The sequence below is a fragment of the Cyprinus carpio genome, chromosome B20 (assembly GCF_018340385.1).
Source record: "Cyprinus carpio isolate SPL01 chromosome B20, ASM1834038v1, whole genome shotgun sequence".
Taxonomy (NCBI): domain Eukaryota; kingdom Metazoa; phylum Chordata; class Actinopteri; order Cypriniformes; family Cyprinidae; genus Cyprinus; species Cyprinus carpio.
The window spans coordinates 8756651-8771297 of record NC_056616.1 but is presented as its reverse complement, the minus strand read 5'-3'; the positions used below and the strand labels follow the sequence as shown (position 1 = coordinate 8771297).

General features: G+C 35.5%; 2 protein-coding genes across 4 annotated transcripts in view; both read right to left on the bottom strand.

Moving 5' to 3' along the window:
* The window catches only part of LOC109071888 (ras-specific guanine nucleotide-releasing factor RalGPS2-like), a 120076-nt gene extending 111142 nt beyond the window's left edge, over window positions 1–8934 (bottom strand). For 2 of the 3 annotated variants that reach the window (XM_042746345.1, XM_042746347.1), the window contains exon 1: window positions 8737–8933. The gene's annotated coding sequence lies outside the window, so the exon portion shown is untranslated. Of the gene's footprint in view, window positions 1–8736 lie in introns of all 3 variants that reach the window. The other variant, XM_042746346.1, reaches the window with a different exon arrangement.
* A 1816-nt stretch (window positions 8935–10750) lies between these two features.
* LOC109053952 (cytochrome c oxidase assembly factor 7-like) lies at window positions 10751–13186 on the bottom strand. Its single transcript, XM_042746952.1, has 3 exons — window positions 12800–13186; window positions 12574–12714; window positions 10751–11289 (listed from the first exon to the last, which is right to left on the bottom strand). Exons 1-3 carry the CDS (start codon window positions 13053–13055, stop codon window positions 10847–10849), a joined length of 840 nt encoding a protein of 279 aa, XP_042602886.1. The 5' UTR covers window positions 13056–13186; the 3' UTR covers window positions 10751–10846.
* Window positions 13187–14647: the final 1461 nt, after the last annotated feature.

Here is a 14647-nt window from a genome sequence, read left to right as displayed (position 1 = left end):
GCTTAGTGCTGTTAGCTTAACATGCACATTTGAACAAAAATCTCAATTAAAAGTTCAGTGTAAAAAATGTATTTTTACATAGCCTTTGTGCTGTGAATTCTACAGCACCATTAGCTTAGCAACATGCTAACATTTAAAGAAAGTATCAATAGAAAAACATTTTACACAATAACTGGGGGGCACATTTTATGCTTATTACAGTTCCATCAACATGCTAACTGAAACAGAAATGTTTAAAAAATGTGTTAGTTTATACAATATTTAGGCTATGCTTTTTTATTTTATGCTTAGAGTGCTGTTAGCTTAACAACATGCAGAAAACAGAAAAACAGAAGTCTCAATAAAAAGTTCAGTGTAAAATATGTATTTTACACAGTCTTTGTGCTGTGCATTGTATGCTTATAACAGTACCATTAGCTTAGCAACATGCTAGCATTTAAAGAAAGTATCGACAGAAAAGCATCACTTTACACAACACCCGTGTTGCACATTTTAAGTTCATTCGAGTGTTGTTAGCTTAGCGGCATATCTTTTGATTCAAATATGAAAACTTCGGTCAAAGAAGGTAAATGACGCGTGAACAGTTTATACTCTCACGTGATTCGTTCTGTCAAACTTAGTGTTGTAACAGGTGACAGACAGCTGGTTAAAATTCCATGACAATCATGAGACAAAGGAGCTGAGATCAGCGTGAAGGTGTTTTGTGAGGTCATATGGGCGTCTGGTAATAGTGTGGCAGACGGACAAGACATTTCTGACAGTCCTCATCACCTCTCACTTCCTCTGTGGGCCAATTGCATGACTGGCACTCACGTTACCCTGGAAACTACTTACAGCACGTCAGTCGAGAACCAGAGTGAACGTCTGCGAGTTTCAGAGGTTTCTGTTACCAAAAAAATCAGCTGTTATACAACAGGCAGTCGTGACTCGTGACTGCTAACCAAAAAACAAGTCCATGGCTATATTAGCACTGAATACTGCACTTTGTGCAACAGATCAGACCAATAATCTATTGCTGCATCTATGACAAGATGATTGACAATATGACCTATACAACAATAAACATTTCACAATTTAAGCACATTGAATTATTATGTTATTGAGTTCAATTGGTGGTGTTCAATTTTTATTTTACAAATAAAGGTTATTTAGCATTTTTAATTACATGTCTACAGTGCCATGGTAACAGAAACTATATTTTAGTTTTTTGAAGTAAATTTAAGTTTGCGGTTCACACTTGTTTTGTTGACCGTGTACAACAAAAAAAATTGACAAGAAAACCTTTACAGACAAACTTTCCAGGCTGCACGCAAAAACAAGCATACCATGTGATCTGATTCACAAATAAGTGACTCTTACGAACAGTTTTTCTTAAACAATATTTAAAAAACACTCACAAGCTCAAGAGGTCATTTTTACTGCCATTCACTGACAGAAAGGCCCTTCAGGAGTTACCGCCTTCAATCACTCTGACGAATCTTTCACTGAATGAATCACTGGTTAGTGAATCAACATATGACTCACTTACAAAACTGCAAGTTATAATGAAATACAGAGATGTACATCTTAAAATAAAGCAAATTAGTTATATCACCATTCAAAAGTTTGGGGTCATTACGATTTAAAAATAATAATAATTAATCAATTAATACTTTAATACAGCAAAAATATTTACAAAATATTCCTATTTCAAATAAGTTTTGTGCCTTCTATTCTTCAAAAAAATCATGAAAAAAAAATAATTGATATTTTAAAATATAATAAAGAAAATAAAATTTTAAATAGGGCTGGACAGTATGAACAAAAAGAAATTATACTATTTTTAAGTTGAACGCGATACAAAATACACAGCACAACAATTTTCTATTTGGAAAAAAATAAAAACTATGCCTATTCATTTATTTATTTAGTTATCCATGTACAACAACACTAATACTTAAATTGTAATAATATGTTTCACAAAATTAATGTTTTTACCATATTTTTAAACAATTAAATGCAGCCTTAGTGGTCATATAGAGACTCTTCCTACCCTCCAATTTTCCAACAATAGTATAATTTTTTCTTTCAATGTCGTATTAATATTCCTAGTATTCCTCTTAGTTTGCTCTGTTATTCACATTATATTTATTCACATTATATATACAAATTTTCACAAAAGCGGAGTGTGGGCACAGTGTAACTACAACATACCATAAAAATAGCAGTTTGGTACACTACAGCAAACTTATCCCATGATTCCTTTGAAACTGCCGTAAAAGCACTCATGAAGAAACTTCTATAATCTGCACTGTTAGCCTCACTGTAACTACAGGTCTCTGAACACTCCTCTAAATTACACAGTTGCAGTGATGCACACCACATAAAAGCCAATTCTACTGACAGATGAAAATGGAAACGGCAGCTGTTCGTGGACAACTTAGTAATTCCTGCAGTAATGCAAAAACACCAGTCAATTCTTAAGTTACAGGGAGTCTGGGACGCAACAGGCTAATGAAACAGCCATAATGTCTAACGAGAGATACCCTGATCTTTAGACCAATTAAAGAGTCTCCCTGCTTAACCTCACAGCCTATAAGACCGACAGCAGAAACACAAATAGTCACAGAGACAGACGCACATGCCCACAAATGCACAGCCTGTAATGCCTGTCAAATGACCCCTTAGCTTAAAATATACACATCCTTTCTGGTTCTCCCTATAGCACACACCATTATGGCCGTCCGAACATGAGACGCACGCAAAGAAGAGCGACAAAACGTAAACGTGAGGCCTCATTCAAGTGAGCGATTGCACACACACCCATCCTGCGAGGCTTGTGTTTCAGAAAACCCCTGTCATTTGAGCAGGGAAGCAAAGCAGAACAAGTCCTGCAATCCTCACACACACACAAAGAGGAAAGGTAGGCCCTCGTGGAGCAGGGGGTCCCATTTCACAAATGTAATCTGTGAAAAATCGCATTTCTTTTGTAAAGCAGAGTGCACAAGTCCAGATGGGTCTTGCATCCTCACAAGACACGTCAATGCAGACTGTGTTCAATTAGGAGTAGATCTGGCCAAAAGAATATTTTTCTAACTAGGTAAACCAGTTTCAAGATTTAGCTTAAGTGTCACAGGAAATTGAGCCGATGCATGTCAATAAAGATTTTTCTGCTGGCCTGATCAGGGAAGTAGTTAATATTTTTATTTACACAGCCACAATTTCCACTGGCCATTTCATTATTAATTTGATTTTTTTCTGGGCAATTAATTTGCTCTCACGTTTGACAGTAGCTGTGTCTCATTCAGAAGGCTGCGTCCTCCGGAGGTCGAATCCTCTGGAGGTTGCATCCTCTAGTCTGTAGGATGCATATACAATGTGTCCTTAACCTAGAATTAAACGAGACGGCCTTCAAGGGACGGGCAGAAAAGGAAACAAGTATCACGTTGCTATGCCAACACATTTAGAGCACTGTTGCACTCTCACACAACTTTAATGAAGGAAAACTATTTCTAAATTTGGTAAGTAATTTGAAAAAAAAAAATTGCCTTTATTTGTTTTATTTTTGTTCAATGTTTGAGGAGCTGCAGCGTACGTACAAGACATCTGTTAGAGAAAAAAAGGAGGAGGATATTAAAAACAAAGTGTATCTGTTTTTACCTGAGGCGATTTAAGGTAAGTTATAAACACCAGATCTGCGCTTATGTGTACATCTGCCGGCGCCGGCATTTTTCAAATTAACGATGGTTGTTTACGGGGACTCAAAGAATTGTGCGTTATCTGTAGCAGCGAAGGATACACCTTATGCATCCGAATTCCTGTGAAAGAAGGTCACATTCGAAGTGTCCTACTTACTTTTCTGAAAAAAAAAAATCTTGAGCCTGAAATTTTTTCGGGGACGGGGCGAGGAAAAACGCTAAAACGCTGCACGCCGGAGATCCGGCACGGTGCCAGAGAACTTTAAGCTCTGTATTATAACGAACACACTTTTCCTTTCCTTAAATTAAATTAAATTCAATTCAAATTTTAATTAAATTAAATTATTAGTTGTTGAATTAATTGTAGAAATTAAATATTGAACTATTTTGTTTATCACTTTTTACCTATTCTATCAGTGGCTTCCAATGTTAACTCATTATATCTTTACAATTATTTTCATTTTATTTCTTGTTATATGTAATTAAAATTTATTAAAATAAAATAAAAAATGGGCTAAAATATTAATAACACTAAAATAACACACTTAAAATAAAACAATAAAACAAACTCAAATCGGTCACATTAAGGGAACGCCAAAATGAAGTTGTGACAGTCAATTTAGGCTTTATTAACATTACATTATAATGTATGAAATATTAACAAGGCTATTTATAAATTCACTGTTGAAATAAATAAAAGTAAATAAAATAAAAGTGCTAAATAATGGAAGAACGAATCTAGAACTAATCAAAAACTCAAATATTCGATACCGACTGACACCTAAAAAAAATCTTTAAAATTAACCAATAAAAATATTTATATAATAATTATTATTCTTATTATTTATTAATAAATAATAATAACAATGGCTGGTAATAACCATCGTAATATATATCGTGCATCCCTACAAAACTCTCTTGCACTGCAATGAGTTCAGGATAGTACAGCCCTAAACACACAGTGAAGTCAGAAAGGAAGCCAGATATAAACAAAAAGAAAGAGAAAGGAATCCCACCTGTGCAGCCATCTAAGAAACAGCTGCACTGGAGCAGTGTTTCAGCTCTAAGCAACACCAGGACCTGCCTTGCAGTAGTTTGAAAAGGACAAAGCTTTCTTATGTAGACAGGAAGCGCTCAGACAGACAGAAAGAGAGAGGGAAAGCAAGAGAGTGACGAAGTGAGAGTGTTTATGGGGATTAAAGCAATGCCAGATGCTGGCTTTAACTATAAACAATCCTGACAGACAATACAATAACACTGTTAATACTCATCAGAGGCACATAAAACCAAAAGCTAAATTTAACAAAGGAAATTGAACCTTTGCATACAGTTGTGATCTGATTAACAGAGCGACTAAAAGACATTGATACTTCTCCTTTAGGCCAGAAATACTCTACACAGCTGTGCAAATGCTTGGCCAACTCAATGCAAACACATGGTCAAATTATATCTATTTTGCGTGCATTCTTGTAGTGACAACAACCTCACTGCTCGAGAAGGCAAAGGTCACTCAGTTCACGCTAAGAGCGCTAACAATAACAATAACTATATTTAGCATTCACACCAAAGCACAGTAATGTTCTGATCTTTACTCTGTTTATGTTTTCTGTAAGGGATAGTTCACCCAAAGATGAAAATTCTGTCATTAATTACTCACCCTCATGTTGTTTCAAACCTGTAAGACCTTTGTTCATCTTCAGAACACAAATTAAGATATTTTTGATGAAATCCAAGAGCTTTCTGAACCTCCATAGACAGCAAGGGTCCTACCACGTTCAAGGCCCAGAAAGGTACCAAGAACATCGACAAAATCTTCCATGTGCCATCAGTTGTTCAACTTTTTTTTTTTACATGAATTTATGGAGCGCCGCCACACTTCACAGCAATTATTTATTTACAAATTATAAGCTCTGATTATGACAAGTGTGGTATAAAAGCTTTGTTTAGAGGAATAATTGGTTAGCTGGAAAACGTTAGATCGCGACCATGCTTTTGGATGCGTTCCAGCCCATAGCCTACATTTACGCGGCTTTGTTCTGGTTTGCTGGTTGGTCACGAATTTCCACAAATTCAATAATATTTAGGCATTGTTTCTTTTCCCAAATCCTCACCGTCTAACCCTCTAATTTCGCAGGTCTTTCACTTTTAATAACTGTTTTCGCATCTCTTACTGTGGTAAACATGCGGGAAGGTAAATAAAAGATTACCTGAATTAAGAATTTGTTCTGATTTATTAATTTGTTCCCTTATTTCAGATGATGCATGGGTTAAGGAACAAATTAATGAAACATGGACAGCTGCCACAAATTAATAAGTCGTAGGAACGAATTAACAAGTTAGCCTTCCTGTCCTGTGTCCCGCAGCCCTGCAAAGCGCACGATATGAAACAATTATCTGGGGAAATGACTTAGTTACTACATTTCTATTGCTTTCCATGTTGAATAACTGTGTTGTTTCTATTTTAATGTATTTTTAAAGTATAAATCACATTAAAAGCTTAATTTGTACATTATGAATGAATGTTGATGCGTTTATATACAGTCACTCACAGCTGTTTGCATGTGTTTTGCGCATAAGCCGCATGCAGCCCAAAATCAAACAGGTTAATCAACCATGATTGCTTTAATCGATTACATCTCTTATCGACAATCAATCGATCATCGATTAATCATTGACATCCCTACTCCGAACGTAAACAACGCATGCGCATGGTGCTGCTGATCTAGAACACACATGCACTGCGCCTTGTTTATGTTCAATGGAAAGCATGCGAATGGGCCGTGATACTCTAAAATTTTTGCTCCACCTTAATGAAAAAACTGACAGTTAAAGAAGACTGTGCCAGTGCCCCTGGTGGCAACGCTGAGAATGCAACATAAAACTGCACTATAACTGACTAAGACAGACAACTTTTTATATGTTTTGGTCTTTCATTTACACAACGATAGCATTTTGGGGGCCTGAAAACGCAAAAGTTACTGGCCTGGCATGCACAATACAGCATTTTTAGTCATTTTAGCAGATCCGTGTGATCGTTGCCATCTTTACACAAAACTTTTCAAAAACACAAAAGGAAACATTTTCCCATTTTTAGTGCACTGTTTTCGTGTAAACGTACCCGAAATGTGCCATTTTTGACAGTATCATGATGTTTTAACAGAGAAAACATCTGTCAATTATGTATTATACAATATGCATGAAAAACCTCAACCAGGCATAAACAGAAGTTCATTCTGTACATACTTCAGAGAGAACAATTCAAGGTTCAAAATGCATAATGAACCAACCTGTACTGACACATTTGATTATGAGTCATAGTTAGTCATAACCCAACATATCATGAGCATATCATATCCTAATCCTAAGAAAACTTGACTGCCCAGTTATCAGAGTTGTGGCTAGTTTCATCTTTTGATCATTACAGTATCAGGCTCTTAACATGACCTTGATTTAGGGTGATTTCATCACATAACTGTGCTCTATTCAGACAGAAGGATCCTGAAAGGCTGTCCCATTTCCATATATGATCAATAAGTGCTGAGGCAGACATATTTCATGTCTTTTAGCTTGAGTTTACTGCAGAAAGACTCTGAATGGATTTTGTGCTATTGACCAGCAACTTTCACAGTCAGTATAAACACATTCATTGTGGCTCAGAACATAGTGAACTGTCTGTTTGCATACTGGCATATTGAGCATCATAATTGATGGGTTTGGAACACATTTATAATGGGCTGACAATAGAGATGACTCAATTCAATCTCCATTTTGATGTTTTCTGTTGATGCCTGAACAAACTTCATCAACCATTATTTGGAGCGTGCCTCCCATTCAATAATTACAATAAGCCTTGTTACTTTTCATACGAAAAAAGTATCAAAAACTTTCAATTTCTGTCAATTTAATGTTTGTACACAACTACAAGTTTTTTGAGTGTTAATTATTACATCTAAAACAAACAGCAATTATATTTACTAGTTTTGACTCTTTTGTTAAATAAGCCTTTAATATTACAATAATATACCAACACACAGGGTTCCCTGAGCATTAAATGAGCGTTTGTTTACTTTTAGAAAAAGTCACATACTGTACCAGACTAATATCTAAACGAAACAAATCTAGCTAGTGAATTGGAATAGAATAATAATAATAATAATAATAATAATAATAATAAAGGTCAAGAACGGTATAAATACAGCCTTAATGTTCAACAATATCTGGTTTGGTTTTGATTCACACAAAAAAAAAAAATAATAATATAAATATATATATATAGTTTTCGGTTTGTTTTGAGATGTGCAAAAACACACACAAGAACTGTTTTTAAACATATATTCCGTTAAAATTGCCTATGATTACATAGTTAACAACCAAAACACAATATGTACTACAGTTACCCTACTGTAAAATCATAGGACATTAATATGGGTACTCTTTCAAACGTTGCCAAAATTTTGTTTAATGTCTTTTTTGTGTTGACAGCAGTGACACTTCTACAGTAGTAAATGTGGTAACTACTGTATTTTGGCAGAAAATATGGTAAATTTCGAAAGAAATTAGGTTGTTCAGAAGTGTCAAATTAACCTCCGTTTGCGACTGTGTGTGTGTGTGTGTGTGTGTGTGTGTGTGTGTGTGTGTGTGTGTGTGTGACACACCCCGATTCAAACTGGGGTGGGGGGCACATGAAGCCCCCTCCAGACAAACAACCGTTATCCTGCATTGATCCACTTGCATCTAGCACGAGAATAAACTTAATCCTGCAGATTAATACACACACACGTACACGCCAGCCGCAAAAGCCTAGTTTATAATCATCAGAAACGAGCGTTAATCACGCAAAAGTCGTCCAACTACACGCAGCCAGCGCATGACACGCACACGCACATGAATTCCTCCCAAAAACACTCGCATCTTCAGCATGTCGCCGGTCAGAGCGGCTATAGTCGCTATTAATCTCATGATAGGCGTGCTGCTGCTGCTGCTGTAGCCTGTTAGCTAACATCCCGCTTATAACATCACACTGCGCATCACAAGCAACTACACACAGCGTCAAACTCACCGCTTCACGATCCGTGCTCAACTCCAGCGCGCGCGGGGACGCTGCGACCGTTACTCCGTGCAGCACGCGATGGTCCAGCAAACTAATATAAACAACATAAAACAACAGTCGTGCGCCTCCGATGTTCCTGCAGGAGCGGCAAGTGTCCGTGAGCGAGCGTGAGAGTGTTTGTCCGTTGATCCGACAGGGGGCGGGGCTACGTGCACTGTCTGATCCTGTTGCAATGTTATTGGTGGAGAGCGAATGGGGGCGGAGCTACTGGCTCAATCAGATGCTGCTGCTCTTTTAGAGAAGAGCTGAGAAAGGGCGTGGTTTCAGTCTGCTGCTGCTGCTGCAGTGTCATTGGAGGTGAAGAATGCCTGTGCATCGCATGTACTGTATTGCTTCTGGGAATCAAATGAAATTTAACGATGCTATGAATTATTCTTTTAGTACTTTTAAGGAAGAAATTTTGGGTAAATTTTCATGCCATTTTATGGTATCTTCTGCCTTCAGTAGTTTGCTGCCAAATGCTTTTTTTAATTTTCAGACCTCAACAGCTCAATAACGTGTTTACTGGTAAATGTATTAAAAATATTGAACAAAAACAATACAATACAATACTACCACTGATTAAAACTCATGTGTGACAAACAGTCAGGTTCATGTTGAGTCGGACATGACTAAAATAATAAATTGCGGTTTAGTAAGTGAGTCTTTCGCTAAAGTTTGTTTCACTAAACTCGTTCTGAAGTCAGGTCACGCTGTATGTTTCTGATTCACTTAGATGAAAGAACTGGGTTATTCCTTTGGGAAGCAGAAGCTACACTGATTGCGCTGTATATGCTTTTGATTCACTGGGGAAAACGGTTCATAAGAGTCATTTGCTCGAGAATCAGAATACAAGGGTCACGCATTAGCCTTTGTTATTTCACTTAAGATAAATGTATTACAACATTGTGTTTTTTTGTTACCCTGGCAATACGTCTGTGTCTGTGTATATTCTTGTTGTATATTTTTCTTATGTTTTGATTCTATGTTCATAATTTTACTGCCTTAATATTTTGTTTGTACTGTTTACTGAAAAAAATTGTTGATTCACTAAAAAGAACGGGTTCATAATCATTCGTTTGGGAACTAGACTCGCTGTGTGTTTTTGATTCACTAAAAGGACTGTCTATAAGAGTCATTCGTTCAGATTCAGAAAACAGACTACACTGGCCGCGCTGTGATTTTGATTCACTGAAAAGAGCCGGTTCCTACGAGTCATTTGTTTGTGAATCAGATTACACTGGTTGCTGGTTTCCGATTAATTTGAAAGTGCCGGCTTCGTTCGAGAAGTAATTTTAAGGGTTCAAGAACAGTTGCTGAGCATCATGACAATCATTTGGTTCCAGTATTTAAATGGAAAATTCTTGTTTCCCAAAACTATTAGCAGCAACTGACCTCTTCACACCGGGATCACAGAGGTCACCAACAGACCATCTGGCGTTATCGACATGTGACATCTGAAAATCATATAAAAAATATACATATATCAAAACAAAAAACTAAAAAGATCAAAGTTAAACAGAGGGGAAAACTAAAAATGAAAAAGTTAAAAGTTTCAAGAATTCAAAGCCATTTTATATACAGTAAGTCATTTAGGTTTAGCAAACCTAAGTGAATAAAGTGGACATTTTGAAACATCAAAATATTAAAGTCTGTCTTAATGAATGAATAAATGTTCACTGCAATGTGTTGACCACATAAGAAGCAAGCAGTTCGCCAGAAAACCTCAAACGTGTATGTGAGGATTCAATTTAACTTGAGTATGCTTCCATCTAGTGCTCATTTTACACACAGCACCTGGAAAAATAAATAAAATCTAAAGTTACAAGGATTCGATCCTAATGCAGACCACTAGAGAATTAAACTTTAATAATAAGTCTGTGCTAACTCTCACAGTCTAAGTTATCTATAACAGTTTCTGTAAATGGCTTATATTAACACCATCACTCTCAGACATAAGTCATCACAGTTATAACAAAAAAGAGTCATAGAACACATTTATTAAAATAATTTATGAAGTTTATATCAGATATACCAAAACAGGAGTTTGGGGAAAAGTGAACTGTTATGGCATGATATTTCACTCCCCAAATTTCAGTTGGCGTTCTTTCTGCTGTCCGTGGAGTTCTCTGGCCCTGTTCTTTAGCTCCTCTGCTTTCTGATCATCTTTATCTGTCCCGTCACCCAGTTTGTACATGCGACTGGCATTAGCGCAGCCCCACACGTGTCCCAGCTCGCAGGCTCGCAGGGCGTACTTTAGAGCCAGCGGCATGTTTTTGTCCACCCCTGGAGATCCCTGGATTAAAAGAGCGCTTAGGTTGAAACAGCTGGGGGCGAAGCCTCCCTCACAAGCCTTCTCGTAGTACTGCTGAGCCACCTTCGCATCAACTCCCCCCTCCATGGCTCGCCCGTCATGGGCAAGCAGAGCTATGTTGTGACAAGCATCCACTGACTTCTTTCCTTTGCTGTTACATGCCTTCATAAAACAGGAGTATGCAGTCTTTAAACACTCCGTCACACCACCTATAATGTCAAAACAAGCAGTCAGCTGTTGGAATACAATATATGAAGAGTTTGATAACTTGTTTTTATTATGTTATCATGTTTTTATTGTGTTAGTTAGCTAGTGTACACACACACACACACACACACACACATACATACATACATACATATATATATATATATATAATATATATATATACATATATATATATATATATATATATATATATATATATATATATATATATATATAATATATATATATATATATATTTACCCAATCAAAATACACCAACTGCAGTTTAATTGAGATTAATTGGAATGCACAATGAAAAAGAAAGTTATCTGTTTTTGCAAATTAACTCTACATATTTACAATATATTTATAACATATAATACATTTTACAGTTTAATTTTGGAATGTTAATTATTACTAAAAAAAATGTAAATTTTTTTTCTTATTACAAAAATATTTCTGTATCAGATTATTTTTATTTTTTCATTATATATTTTTTCTTTTATTTTAGCATATCACTTATAACATTTCATAAAAATACAATACATATAATAATATATATAATATTAAATGTATGCATTTTATATTATACATATACATACATACTGTATATACATATATTTTAACGTTATTATTTATTGTGTTGTGTGCTTTCTGTGACTTTTCAATTTTATTTTAATTTTACAGTATGTCTACTATAGTGAACAGATAAATACATAAAATTAAACATTAAAAAACATTCCAAAATGTAACTAGGATTTATAGATATGAAAAATAAAACATAAAAAAAAAAATCATATATAGGTAAGTTAAAATCACAATAATTTACTACAGATTTGCTTTGTTAAAAATCATAAACAAATAATAATTTAATGTCTAAATTTTGGACTAAAACCTATGTTTGCCAAACAAAACAAAAAATGTCTTACTAGATCACTTGAAATTCTAAGAAATTAGAACTAAGAAATAGAAAGTTATTTGATCCCATTAAGACTAAGTAAAAATAATAACAAAATGTCAATAATATAATATCATTTCGTTCTCTTTTTTTTTGGCAGTGAAGAAACAAACTTTAAAGATATTAATACACTTGTATGTTAATAATTAAGTAATTATTAAATATTATTAATTGTGTGCCTGTATATCAATCCATCCAATCCATATGGAGTCCAATATGACACAATTATGCATTTAGAATTATAAAAATTCAACTACAGTTTTGACACTGGAAACAATCTTTTAAGATCTGCATGATCCTAAATTCTAGTAACAAAGGCTGGCTTCACCTTTGCCGGTGACATGGTAAGCGCCGAGCTTATAGCAGCTCTCTCCGTGGCCGTTCACCTCGCAGTTGTGCTTGAGGACCTGGGCTGTGGACTCATAGTTCTTCTTCACACCCTCCAAATAATCTGCCAACCTCTGACATCCTGTGACAACAAACACAAGAAACACAGATGAACGAGATCACGAAGCTGTTCAGCACCCGCGCGAGAGGGACAGCGCTCTCCCGACCTTCAGGATCCTTCTCCCGGTGACACTGATAGCTGTACTCCACTCCTAAATTATCCAGAAACTGCTTCACCTCCCGTTCGTCCTCAAAGTTAATCAACCCGGCCATGTGACTGCTGACTGATTCTCGATCACTTGCATACAGCGACTGAAGGTCTCGCGGCCACAACTCCTGACCTTCGTCACTGATTAGTTGTGCAAGAACTTGCAGGAAAATTGATTTTTGATAATGAATAATAAACGCATCCGTCCAAAACATAGAGATTTGATTTAGCTGAATTTAGACATGTGTTATCAAATATTCACAATTATAAAACAGCTGCAGAACAACGTGTTATACCGCACGCGCAGACCCGGAGATCGCTTCCTGCTTCGTCATAGTCATCAACGGGCTTCGATCAGTTTTATCTGGCGGAAATATTAAAAGGGGTCATGAAATGAGAAACCAAATTTGCCTTGATCTTTTGGAATATAAGAGGTCTTTGTACCATTAAAACATCCTGCAAGTTTCATAGCTAAAAACGTCCTCCCCATTATTAAACGAGCCATTTATTTAATCAAGCTCTAAATACTGCTCGTTCTGGATCCATGGTAAGAAGTGACGTCACGGTGCGAAGTGACGTTCTAAACATTTGCATATGACCGCCTCCAGCACAAGACAACTACGCTCATTTCGTATAGTTGTCGCGCCGCGCGCCTCACAAGTGTTCAGTCGACGGACAGCGAGTGGGTCTGTGTACAGGAAAATTACAATGCCACGCAGATGTGCTCAAACATATAGGGTTTTATCATTGCAAGAGCCATCGCTTCGAATGCATCACCCGCTACTAAACAGTTACGCTCAATCGCAAATGTTCTGGCTGGGGTGTTAATAATTGATCCATAGGCACTGTCGTTAGCCAATCATAACAGTGGGCGGTAACACTGAACTCTTAAAGGGGAAACAACCCAAAACAGACTGTCTGAATCAAAGGATGAGAAACAGGGTGGGAAAATGTCATAATTCACTACATTTTAAAAAGGGTCCTAAACTGGTTATAATCTGGTTGTGAGCTGGTCCTATGCTGGTCCTAAGCAACTAGCTTCTGCTCAGGACCAGTTCATAACAATCCAATAATCAGTTTTATCTGGCGGAAATATTAAAAGTACGATTGCACTTTTTTTTTTCTAATGTTTTTTTTTATAAATTTTTCTTTTTTTTTTTTGCGAATGTATTTGTGTTAAAGCTTTTTAAAAAAAAAAAAGAACCTATATCCATAAAAAAAAAGCTATAAAAAAAAATATATTACAAAAAATATTATAATCAATAAAATAATTATTAATTAACAAAACACAGTAGGCGTTAATCTTGTTAATCATACACATTTCATACACAAATGGATTTTTTCTTGTTGTTTGGCATGAATTAAAAATAAATTAAATTGGTCTTTTTATAGTATAGTTCACAACCACATTTTAGATTCCTGTAAAGCATAAAATAGCATTTATGTATACAAAATAATACACTTAAATTAAATTATGAATAAATAAAATGTCATTTATAATGAAATGTCTATTTCTGCCAGAATCTTGGTGTCTTAAATATCAAAAGATCACAAATGATCTAAGACCTAATTATTTGAACCAAACAATACTACATTAACAATGTGAATAGCATAAAATATTTTTTTTAAATAAAATAAAATAAAATAAAATAAAATAAAACCTTTAAATACTGTATTTTGCGATACCGAGTTATAGAAAATATATAGAAATGTAAATAAAACTTATAAATCGAAACTTTATAAATAGAAAAACGTTAAACTTGAATAGACATATTCCTAAAACTAATATTGTATATAAAGTTTTTCT

What these genes read in the sequence shown, in the direction of transcription:
- LOC109053952 (XM_042746952.1), bottom strand. Translation starts at nt 13,055, where the DNA reads ATGTTTTGGACGGATGCGTTTATTATTCATTATCAAAAATCAATTTTC. An exon ending in CCGGGAGAAGGATCCTGAAG is followed by an intron (nt 12,715 to 12,799) that starts GTCGGGAGAGCG and finishes TTGTTGTCACAG; the next exon opens with GATGTCAGAGGTTGGCAGAT. An exon ending in TTACCATGTCACCGGCAAAG is followed by an intron (nt 11,290 to 12,573) that starts GTGAAGCCAGCC and finishes TTGACATTATAG; the next exon opens with GTGGTGTGACGGAGTGTTTA.